This window comes from Pundamilia nyererei, unplaced genomic scaffold (genome assembly GCF_000239375.1).
Source record: "Pundamilia nyererei isolate P.nyererei 1_Seehausen unplaced genomic scaffold, PunNye1.0 scaffold00033, whole genome shotgun sequence".
Taxonomy (NCBI): Eukaryota; Metazoa; Chordata; class Actinopteri; order Cichliformes; family Cichlidae; genus Pundamilia; species Pundamilia nyererei.
Genome location: NW_005187434.1, coordinates 4,300,241 through 4,312,437, shown reverse-complemented (window position 1 = coordinate 4,312,437; position 12,197 = coordinate 4,300,241). Strand labels below are relative to the sequence as shown.

At 42.0% G+C, this 12,197-nt stretch overlaps 1 protein-coding gene across 3 annotated transcripts in view; it reads right to left on the bottom strand.

Moving 5' to 3' along the window:
- dock5 (dedicator of cytokinesis 5) overlaps positions 1-12,197 on the bottom strand; it is a 40,579-nt gene that overhangs the window by 16,100 nt on the left and 12,282 nt on the right. For 2 of the 3 annotated variants that reach the window (XM_005729590.1, XM_005729591.1), the window contains exons 9-26: positions 11,084-11,165; positions 10,376-10,505; positions 9,573-9,645; positions 7,284-7,426; positions 7,003-7,128; positions 6,750-6,874; positions 4,918-5,016; positions 4,615-4,687; positions 4,388-4,491; positions 3,950-4,130; positions 3,507-3,604; positions 3,336-3,425; positions 1,962-2,062; positions 1,696-1,830; positions 1,491-1,602; positions 1,019-1,089; positions 684-790; positions 410-546 (exon numbers count right to left, since the gene is read on the bottom strand). In XM_005729590.1, the coding sequence (XP_005729647.1) occupies positions 410-546; positions 684-790; positions 1,019-1,089; positions 1,491-1,602; positions 1,696-1,830; positions 1,962-2,062; positions 3,336-3,425; positions 3,507-3,604; positions 3,950-4,130; positions 4,388-4,491; positions 4,615-4,687; positions 4,918-5,016; positions 6,750-6,874; positions 7,003-7,128; positions 7,284-7,426; positions 9,573-9,645; positions 10,376-10,505; positions 11,084-11,165 (1,987 nt within the window). Of the gene's footprint in view, positions 1-409; positions 547-683; positions 791-1,018; positions 1,090-1,490; positions 1,603-1,695; positions 1,831-1,961; positions 2,063-3,335; positions 3,426-3,506; positions 3,605-3,949; positions 4,131-4,387; positions 4,492-4,614; positions 4,688-4,917; positions 5,017-6,749; positions 6,875-7,002; positions 7,129-7,283; positions 7,427-9,572; positions 9,646-10,375; positions 10,506-11,083; positions 11,166-12,197 lie in introns of those variants that run through there. The other variant, XM_005729592.1, reaches the window with a different exon arrangement.

The window sequence follows — 12,197 nt, the reverse complement described above, 5'->3', positions numbered from 1 at the left end:
ATCCATCCATTTTGAACAGCTTATCTTGGATAAGCACAACAGTGGCAGCAGGGTAAGCAGAGCAGCCAAGACATTCCTATCCTTAACTACATCCTCCAGCTTCTCCAGAGGATCGCAGACTCCTCCAGGTTAGATGAGATCTATAATCCCTCCAGCATGCTATGGGTCTGCCTAAGGCTTTTTTCTCCAGTTAAAAGTACTAAGATAAAATCTAAAAATAGGCTCAATTCAATCCAACTGGCTCCTTGTGATGGTAAAGAGTAGCAGTTTTTCTTTGTGATCCCCATGGATACCTAAGCTCTTTACGCTCTCTGTGGATAAATTGAATTTTGGCAGCTCGTATCGACCACCTCATTTCTGACGAGATAATTCCTACGGTAATTTGGACGTGAACCAGTAATTGCCTCACCACGTCTTTGCGGTCCAGGTTGTCCAGCACTGTGCTGAGCAGCTGGACGCAGGCCTCGTAGTCTGGTTTAGTCGAGTGGTCGTCCAGCTGCCCACTCAGCTGATCGGTAACAAGCGGCAGAAGCACATCTCGACACTCTGAGGGAACACGGCACATTTCCCGTTAATGGATCTAACCTAATAAACTTGTACGCAAGTGTAAAAGTTGTTTTTCCTCTTTCATCTCGTACGAAATGTCATCACAGGCTTTTTTTTTGAGCCTCAAGGACTCCTACCTGGCTGCCTGAAAAGGTCACTCTCCACCATTTTACACATGCAACCAAGCTTCTGACGCACGAGCTGAGAGTCGGGAATGCTCTCGATGAACTTCGCGAGGAGAACGCTGAAAGAAAAAGAGGCAAAAGAGCAGCTGTGACAATTTTAATGCTATTCACATTTCACATCCAGTAATTATAGTCACAGAGGACTAATGAGCCGCACACACGACGGGTTGATTTTACTGCGGCAAGAATTGAGGAAAAACGCCTCCTTTGCTCAGAAGTAAATATGACAATTTGCACGTAGACAGGCAATTATCATTTCCCGCTGTGCAAACTCTCTGGAGAGTTACCTGAGCTCCACAGGATCAAACACAGTCTGGATGTCATTAATGATGCTGGGGAGGTATTTCAATATAGCCCCCTGAAAAAAAGAAAAGAATCAGGTCTCATCAGGCTGAAGACGATTTTTATTCTCTAGTCAAACAAGCTTTTTAACTGAGCTTTTTCCTCACCTCATCGAGCCCGCCAGCAAAGAGCTCACATTATTTTGCAGTTAATTTGTACAGCTTCCTCCATAACTTGTGTACAACAGTGTAACACATTTTTCACAGCTGGATTGCTGCAGTTATTGAACAGCAGCAGCAGAAAAACAGAGACCAAAAACCAAAATAATATCTTCATAAAGTCTGACCAGCTGCATTTTAGTTCCATTGTAAAGCTAGACAAATGGCTTTTTGGTTAAAAATAAATAAATAAATACAATTATAAAATGCTTCCACATGATATATTTAGTTCCTAAACACACAAACACCTTCAATGTACCTTTATCTTTACTCCCTCATCCAGTGGTCTGTCCATGAGAGAGTTGAAAGAGAGGAAGAGGGTGCGGATGGAGTTGAAGAAAGCGTCTCCGTCCTCGCTGTTCCCATAGAACCTGCAGTAAAAACACCACCATTAAAACACAAGAAGTCACCCTCCGAATGATGGAAATGCTGAGTGGATTCTTGTGTTGCAGTGCTTCTCATACCTGAGATAGAGGACTCGGGACTGTACAATAAACCTGAACAGGTACTTGAGAGCTTTGAGTGCGGCATAGAGTCTCTCAGTCAGGCCAGGCTCTTCAGCATGGCCCACATAGTAGTTAAGCACCCCGGTTAGCTTCCTGAGAAAGTGAATCAGTTAGACATTAAGGTCTAAGGGGGTAATTATGGTGTGGGAGGAGAAGAAGAGCTGAAAGAATTAAGAATAAACAGCACAAGCTATTAAAAGTATAAATATAGAACGGGGACTCACACGTAAGCCAAGGTGGCACTGAAGTGCTTGTTGATGTAGGTTTCCAAGACGGGGTTAAAGTGCTGGAATTTGATGTCGCCAATAAGAGTAATTATAAATACCTGGATAAAAGCAAAAGGAACAAGGAGGAAATAAAACTAAAGTCTGTGCAGATTAAAACAGTTCATAAAGGTTATCATTTTATGTAAATGAAAAGTTGTTCACTCCTCTAACGTTATAGAAAGGCTGTATCAAGTAGGCGCTAATGCAAACAGAGCATCACACAGTCACTACTTCACACGAAGTGCCAGGTTTTGGTAAAAAAGTATTAGTTCAAACAATCGGAAAAACATCAAGAGGCAAATGCGCTCAAAGCTGCTGCTATGAATGGCCATATTTCATAAAGTCTGCCATCACAGACAAGAGGGAGGCATGATATGATTTAAATATAGAGATGACAACACACATTTTCATACAGCGCGTCCTAGAAGGCATTCACAGCGTTCCACTTAGCTGTTTGCACGAGAAGTGCCAGATTCAGTTATGTTACAAACGGAAGAAAACAGAGAGACGAGAAAGTTTTAACCCCGATTACTCTGTCACCATCGCACAGCCTGGGTGTGAAAGTCAGATTGCTGCTTTCAGGAGTCATAGTAATAATAAACAGTGGGATCTTGCCAACCTTGGCATAAAAAAAAGAAAGTATGTGTGTGTTTGCGGGGGTAGGGATCAACCATCTCACAAGCAGTTCTGATGGACTACGCTGGAGCATTAAACGTGTTCAAAAGCCAAAAACACTGGGTGGCTTTTAAGAAGCAGGCACAGGAACTGCATTTATCATCAAGGCTGGTGATCGCAGCAACTTTCGCCCAATTTTTGTAAATTTCAGAATGAATTTAAATTTGGGAAGAAAAAAAAAGTCTAAACTTGTAAAATCAGTTCAGTTTTATTATTATGACTCATTTTCATCCCTGTGAACTGATTCAGCCTGAGAGAACCCAAACTGAAACTCAACAGTAGGATTTAACACATACTGACACTGGCTGCTGTTGCATGTAAACTATTTTTTGTCAGCTGTCTTTGATGTGTTTTGATCAGCTGACTGAAAATGGGCATATATACTGTACAGTTTATTCACTGCAACAACAACAGTGCCTGTCATTGGGTAGCCAGAGGACATTGACAGGAAGAGCTCAGCAAGACACTAATCAGGTTAAATCATTTACATTTGATTTGTTGTTTATACTGATGGGATTATGAAAAGGTTTGTTCCACACCTCTGCAATTAAGCAATGGGTTGATCCCAATTATGGAGTGTTTTAATTGTGTTTGGGCTTTTAAACTGATGAGAATCCTAATATTAGGCTATATGCAATTGTAGCTCCTGTGACTAACCAAGGCATTAAACACCGGAGTGTCAAAGGTGTCCTTTTCTGAAGTTTCCATCATGATGTTGAACAGGGCATCGAGAGTGTCCTGGAGGAACTGTGGATTAAACAAAAACCTGTTACAACAATGCCATTAAATACAGTGTTCTAAAACACTCTAGATAATTTTTGCGCATACTTTAACTATCTCGCTTCCTTCCACCTCCATGAGTCTTTGCAAAATCTGGTCAAGATCCTCAGTGTTAGACCTCCAGTTCAAAAGGCCGAGTAGATCCACTAAAGGAGAAAGGGGAGAAAACAAATGAACACACAAAAAGCAGCAGGAGCAACGTCTCCTCTGTTGCCACATCACTTAATGTAATCCACATTAAAAGGCAGAAATTTCAGCATTAATTGAATCAGAAATGCATCAGACAGCATCAACACATCAGCAAAATATTGGCAACACGGATCACTTTAATTAATTTCAAAGCCATCAGCAGGGAGGTCAAATGACAGTATGCTTAGCTATCCATCAACAAAGCTGTTTCATTTCTTAAAACACCACTTGTGACAGGACATCTTTTCATTATGACAGGCTGGAAGGGTGGCAGAAAAAATAAGAGATGAGCCAGATGGTACCATTCTGAGTGAGTTTAGTGGAGCAGGTGAGTGTGGCAAGCTGGAAGCTGTCCTTAGTCACAGGAATGACTCCTGAATGGTGGAACGGCTTTCCCGTTTGCTTCTCCTTCTCCTCCACTTCCGCCCAGGTTGCTGGCAAGGTGAGATAAACCTTAGCATCCTCTGCTTTTTTCACGTCAACCTAAGAAAAGTCAGAAACTAGGGAATGAATCATGAGGTTTCACTGATCAATGGAAATCTAATTTCATATTTATTGACTCTGGAGAGATTCATGAATAATCCATCTACCCATTGTCAGCTATTCAAGACAGGCTTTTTGCATAATTAGATAAAAGCAATAAACATTCTCTTGCTTATCTTAAAGCTCAATGAATTACCTTTAACACAGCATAAATATGTGAAAAGCATCCTGTCCTATACATCATTCCGCAACAATACCTTATAGACGATAAGATCGTGTCTGCCATCTCTCAGCGTGGTTCCGTCTCCTCTCATAAGCCGGACGAAGGCCATGCCAAAGGGCTTCTCTGACTTGTCCCTAGCTGAAGGGCACATAGGAGCATAAAGATGGGAACTCATCCAAGAACACTCACACTAGCTGCGTTTAACATGGTGACAGCATTACACGTGGGTGTTTGTCATACAAATAAGGCACAGTCACTCACAGTCCTGGGAGGATCTGTGTCTAAACATCACCCTCAAGTGGCAGCGGCACACGTCTTCAATGGGAATCGTCACCTTGCAAGGACAAGGAAAAAAAAAGGTACTGGAATTAGGAAATGTGCTAATACAGGATTATACATATGGAACAAATGCAGTTGGGAGATTTACATATAGCGCATTCAACCAATGCAGTCCCAACAGATTATTGTATAAATTGAGCCACAGCAAATCCATTTTGAAAAGAAATCTCATTAGATAACATGACGACACAGAGCTGCTCATGTGGGTGCTTGCTGTGATCTTACCTTCGCTGTTTCATTCCAACAAGGCTGCTTCACCTGGTAGTAAATGACAGACTTGTACTCCGTTATGCCATCATAACCGGCTCCAGGGAATATGGCTTTCTAAAGACATTAAAGGAAGAGATTAGTTTACATGACAGGAACATCTTCAATGTTCTTTCTGCTGTTTTCAATTGTCTCTAACTTTTTTCTTTTTTGGTTAAAGTACAGCAAAGCATATAAATTGCTACATGTAATCAATACAGAGTTACAAAATGTCAGTTATCAGTTAGATAATGATGCAGCAATACGGATGGTCTCCCGCCAAAGGATTTTAAGAAACAATTTATCTTGAATAATTTGGTAGATCCCTCCTTCACATCATCCACTGCCGCTTATCTGAGTTTGGGTCATAGTTGAAGCCCCAACTTCCCTCACCCAAGCCACCTCTTCCAGCTCATCTCAAGGGACACAGAGTTGTTTCCAATCCAGCTGAGAGATATAATTTCTCTGTTGAGTCCTAGCTCTGCCCTGGGGCCTCCTCCTATTAGGACTTGCCCGAAACTAGTTGGTTTCCAAGAGGCATCCTAATCAGATGCCTAATCCACCTCAACTGGCTCCTTTCAATGTCAAGGAGCAGCAGTTCTACTCCAAGTCCCTCTCAAATGACTGAACTCTAACCCTATCACTTCAGGGAGAACCCTGCCACCCTTTGAAGCAAACTCATTTATCTGCAACCTAATTTTTTCAGTCACTACCCAGAGCTCATGACCAGAGGTGAGGGTAGCAACTTAGATTGGCCAATAAGTCGTCTGCTTTGCTTTAACAACAGATTATTACAATGTCTGCTTCACTGAGGACGTGGCGCCAATCTGTTTGTCAATCTCATGCTACACTCTCCCATCACTTTTGAACAAGACAGCAAGCGACTCAAATCCTCCATTTGGGGTAGTAATTCATCCTGGTCTAGGAGTGAGCACTCCACCCTATTTTGAGTGGCCTCAGACTTTGAAGGTGTTGATTCTCATTCCAACAGTTCCACACTTTGCTGCTAGTTATGAAGTTATCATGGATATCATTGGATTGGAAAGACAAGTCTCATTCTGGAGACACTCATATGGATCTTAAAAAGCTGCAGGTATTTATTAAACCAATGGGAAGAATTCTGCAAATAGCTGGAAGCAACAAAGCAAGCTTCAACTCCAAATTATGTTTTACAAAATCCACAATAGGGCATATTTATTGGTGAATCTCATCAATAATCTCTAACAGAGAGGTATGGGGCAACTTGAGTAAGTGAACTGTGCTTTCCAGTTTTTATAGACTAGTGTTTACTAAACAGAAAAAAAACAGAACTTCTGATTGTTGATAAGTGAAATAGAACACTTTTCTATCTTTAGGGCTGTCCACAACCACATGTATACTGTCACAATTATATGACTTATATAAAGATGCCATTCAGTAAGCTGCATTAAATGGTAAATGGCCTGTATTTATATAGCGCCTTACTAGTCCCTAAGGACCCCAAAGCGCTTTACATATCCAGTCATCCACCCATTCATGCACACATTCACACACTGGTGATGGCAAGCTACATTGTAGCCACAGCCACCCTGGGGCGCACTGACAGAGGCGAGGCTGCCGGACACTGGCGCCACCGGGCCCTCTGACCACCACCAGTAGGCAACGGGTGAAGTGTCTTGCCCAAGGACACAACGACCGAGACTGTCCAAGTCGGGGCTCGAACCGGCAACCTTCCGATTACAAGGCGAACTCCCAACTCTTGAGCCACGATCGCCCAGAGAGATCAAATTAAATTACATTTTTTTAAAATGTCATTCACTGGTCTATTTTACCTCCATGGGATTGCCTTCATCATCGTGCACACTCAGTATGACCTCTACATTTTTGGGGGTCTTCTTTTTACCACGGTCAAATTCTCCTTGTAGCAAGGTTACATAAATATCATTCCTCACGTTTCCTGGATGAGGGATAACAGACGATCAGGTTGTGTTGAGAAATTTTTAAAAAGCCCCTCACAGCTTTGTGAGCAATTAAAATGAGCATGGCCGTCGTGAGAACTGCCCATCAACAAAGGCTTTAATTCACCAGGGAGGATGATTTCTGGAAAGCCCATTTTCCTGACGATAGCGGTGCTGCGGTCCACAAAGTGGGGGTAGTCCTTTCTGACTTGGGCAAGGTCCCCTGGGAGAAGCTTCATGGTCACAAACAGCCCTGCCAGCAAACATGTAAAGAAATTCAATGAGGCAGACTGCACCTTGCAGACCCCTCACACATCAATTATTTTCCTCAAAGCAAAAAAAAGGTCAATTTAGAGCAACCCTCTAAAATCACAGGGGAACACACTGTCTGTGAGCACTTCATTTTACCCTGGCCTTTGTGATTGACCTCCCGCGTGGCAATGACTTTGTTGAAGACAGCTGTGAGGGGCTCATTCTCTCCTATGACTCGAGAAGGGATGCGCGGAGACATGATGAGCTGCCTCTGACGGATGTAGGTTTCCATAGCTATCCTAAGAAGGAAATATAGAGGTGACAATACAATGAAAGTAAAAAAAAAGAAAAAAAAGAATCAACTGCCAGCATCTTTGACAGGTGACAAACAAATGGACGGAAGAGCTGCGAAGGCACTGTGAGGCTTTCTGGAGTTTTTGACAACACGCACCATCTCTCCCAGATCCCTGCTGCTCTGCTCGAGTGACTACAGCAGAGAAAATCTGCTTAAAATACTAGCACTACTCTAACTTTTAATAAGACAAACACCAATGTGTATAAATTTGAAATCTCTTTATAGATTTCCAAAAAAAAGAATCGATCAGTTTTGATCTTTAAAGTACTTTAAAGCCCTTGACCACATTTTTAGTTTACAGTTACACTACTATGGAAGTACTCAGCGAGGTTAGCCAAACATCTTTGCATCAGAAAACAGAATCACACAGTGCCGACGCTGTAATTACACAGAAGGGAATAATCACAAAACTCTATTGTAGTGGTTTAGTAACAAGGAACAAGGAAAGCAGAAACGTGTCAGCTAAGGTTTCACTGTGAGGTTTCTGTGTGCTGCAAAAGCATATATCACATTAAATCAATGAAATGTTGTGTTTTTACTCTTCTACAATGTTGGATTAGCTTTCAGTTCTCCAACACCATGCTATGGCTAGTCTGCTCTACCTGTGACTGCAGGTTAACACAGCAGATCGGGGTGTTAATCAAGGGCCAAAATAGGCCCAGCAAAAGGTCCCAGCTGGCCCACTGGATGGCTTTTTAAGGTGTAAAATTAGCAGAGAAAGAAAATCAATGGGGTTTTTTTTGGTTTTTTTGGAGGGGTTACTTTATTTTGCACCACAAAGCATGGTGTTACAGGCTGTTAAGGACGAGTCGCATCACGAGAGCTGTTGTCCAAACCATTAATTTAATCTGAGACAGAGGTCTGAATCATCATCACTTTTACAGCCTTCTTGCCGACAAAGACATCACCCAAGGCTTTTACATAATGATATTAGACTAAGACAGTTAAGCCGACACACTGTGCTGACAGCAAACTGAATGTAGAAAAACTGAGACGTGTTGTTGCAACTGCATTTTTCTTGCAGCATCTCATGCTGTTTTGTAAATGGAAAGTTTATTAAATATGAACATGTATATATGTATGTATGAATATGTATCTATGAACGTTTTTTTTTTATATGTTAGGTTATTATTTAGTTATTCTACTTCACCAGACCAGCTCAGATTAAACTGGGCAATGTGTGTCCCAAGATGTAAGGTGAACTCTAGAGTTTGCTACAGACAGCTTGCCAAAACTGGTGATCTCAATCGGTTCCATCTCACAGCCTTTCACCACGTTCAATGCTCAGGAGAAAAATGTAACAGTGTCTCGTTGTAGTTATTTGTTTTGGTTTTTTTTATCTTGTGTTCAATTAAAAATTTACTTACCCTGGTCTATTTATATTTACCTAATTGTTCGTACAGTGCGAAAACATTTACTCTGTTAATGAAATGAAAAAAAAAAATCATTAACCTGTCAAGGCTGGAAAGCTTAAAACGCTCAGCGGTGCAATCTTTCCTTTGTATATGTCCAAACAAAAACGAATATTTATCTGAAGGCTTGCATATTTCCTGTCAGATACAAAGCACATAGGGCCAAAGTCTTTCAAGGTAAGAAGGATGCCACGAATTGAAAATTTAAATCAGTATTATTTTTTGGTCTCTACCTTCTCAAAAAGACAGAGTGATCTGTTCTAGAGTGAAAAGAAAAGAAAAACTGAGGTTAAAACTTGGTAAAATTTGTACAGAAGCCAGAAATGAGTCGAGATATTTTTGGATCTCTTCCATCTACGATCCCTGTGAACATATGACTGTCATTGTTTATCTCCCCCCTCCCCCTCCAGTTTGTAGGTGCCCTAAAAACATGATCTTGAAGCTTCTCTTTCATTTAGAACTGCAAAAAGTGTTTTGTCCTTGAAATACAGTGTAGGAAAAGTCGAACTGCAGCCTTGGAAAAAGGAAAAAAAGCAAACGTAATGGAACACAGTTGGCAGTAAGTATAACTCGAGAGCTATTCATGTTCTTATGAATTATTTGTGCTCAATTGAGTTGCGTTACAAAACAAGACCGAGCCTGTAAACAGCAAAAATATGACAACATTAGAGGACTCACTGCTGAAAGGGGATGAAATGCTGTTTGTCCTCGTCATCTATTTTGCCGTGGGCAATGTCTGTTATGTCCATAACTGCAATGACAAACACATTGACACATTCACAGTAAGGATGCAGACTGAAAAAGACGAGCTAATTAACTAGATTTGACAGCATTTTTTAGTAAATGCCAAAACGACAGCAAAATGGGAATCACCTTTTTTCTGTTTTATTTTTTAAAGAGCTCGGAAAGTTAATTAACTTATAAGTCTGGAAAGTGTATTTTCCACGTCTGAAAAAGAAGCCGAGCCAGGTGTTGAATCTCGCTCACCTGTTGCCTGGCGCAGCAGAAAGCCAGCTTAGTAAGATATATTGAGCGGTCTTGATCTTGCCTTTGAATTGTTCATTTCACCCGGATCTTTTCCTAGAATGCTTTTTTTTTTTTTTTACGCTTTTTCCCTGGCTAAGAATAATATGACTTCTGAGTTGAATGTTCATTCTGACTCCGGTTTCAGTCCATTTGCTGGAACACCAGAGGAAAACCATTTCCCATCAAATCCACTAATCATCTGGCCGAAAACAAAAAGACAGTTGCTAAACCAATTTTCCTCCGACTGCCTTGCCAAGGCAGAGTGAAGGCATTTTCTAGGTCAGGAAGCAGGTGTTCCCATTTCGTTTCGACACATGGATCTTTCATTTCTCCACCTCAACAAAACTATTCATGCATCTGTACCACCAGAGAGGGCTAGCTTTTTCTTTTTTTCCTTCTTAAATTGAACTTTTATACTGCTCTTACAAATATTAGGACATAAAAAAGTCCCTCACCGGCCACACCAAACGGTCTCCTAAGTCCGCCTGTTTGTTTCTTGCCCTCTTTCAGCTCCATGCTGCCCACTCTGATGATCTGGCACACCAGGAAGAGTCGCTGCCTCATCAAGTCAGTGCTGCTCAGGTCCTGGACACAGAAGACACACAAAAGATTATTTATTATGGCACTGCGAGAGATAAGGTGCATTAGGTACAAAAGGCAGTGACTCTACTTGCCAGTCATTGTGTACACACACAGGGCTGGAGCTGAGGACCAGATGGAAAATATTTCCATGATAAAGGAGTGGAGTAAAAGCTTTAAACACATCGCCTTCCCAGCATGTTTATATGCTTATTTTTCTCAAGGTTTTTACTTTTCAAAGGACCATCCACTTGTGTGCTTTGCTATAATCTTAAACTGTACACCTTGATTAATGTGGCTTTATCACACTCCAAACCACTAGCTCCTGATGGCACACATGGAGGTTAACACAGTGACTTGATTACAGAGCACCGCTTATTAACTTAAGCAGAAGCAACATAATGGAGGTAAATGCATTCAAATTTTCAATGATGTGCTGTGAGTGAGCCATTCAGTGAAACTTTTAGTAAATTAGGAGCAATCCAGGCGCTAATTGTCTTCTTTGTCACAGACTTCAGGCGGCGCTTGGATTGTTTAAATCTGAAAGAGAGGGAACGCACTGTGGTGGGTAGGGATTTGGTTACCGTGAATAGCGCTGGCAGGTTGTTGAGTTTTTCAATTTCTTTAGGCATTCCCGTACTGTCCCAGCGCACCAGGAAGTTCTCACTGCAAGAATTTAAATAAAAGTCACAGTTAGAGACGGCGTTATCTGAAACCAAAGCCAGTGATGTAAAAGCAGCATTATTTTATGTCTCACCCAATAAAATCCAAAGGTTTCCAGAAAAAAATTTCAAGTGTCTGCATATTTTAAATGCCATAAGAGCCTAGATATCCCTGTAGGCCTTACCAAACATAGGAGGATGCAGCCATCCTAAAAGAATCATCACCAGCCGGTCATTATTGGTATTTCTGTCAGGACCATTTTAGTCAAAACAAGACTGATTCCATCTGCAGTAAATCATATTTGGCGGTACAGCCCTGTTCTGGGACCTCCCCGAGAGCACACATCCCTGCATTTTCATGCACAAATATGGAAAAATGCAGGTTGGACAGCAGCGAGACGCCCCCACAGAACAGAGCATCCCGCACCCATAACAATGCACATGACATCAAAGCTGCATCTACACAGGAAGTGATTTGCAGCAACGTGGTGACCATAGAAAGCCAATGTCATTCAGGGTGGCTTTAAGCAATGCTGTCAACACGAAGCAGGTGGGTCATCTCCGTGGCAAACCAGTGAAGTGAATACTAATAAGAATGCAGAATAACAGAATAGACCAGCATCACGGAACATGACATCCGAGCGGCATTGAGGAGAGTTAACACAAGGAAAGCGGCGGGGCCAGACGGCATCACCGGCCGTCTGCTGCGCTGCTGTGCTGACCAGCTAGCAGGTGTGTTCACTTACATCTTCAACGAGTCCCTGGCGAAGTCTGTGGTCCCCACATGCTTCAAAAGATCCATCCACCATCATCCCTGTGCCCAAGAACAGCAAACCCTCATCCCTGAACGATTACCGGCCAGTTGCACTGACCTCGGTAGTAATGAAGGTGTTTGAGAGGCTGCTGAAGAACATCATCTCCTCCTCCATCCCAAACACCACAGATCTGATGCAGTTCGCCTACCGACCCAACAGATCCACAGAGGATGCCATCGCCCACGTCCTACACACCACTCTCAGCCATGTGGACAAGAAAC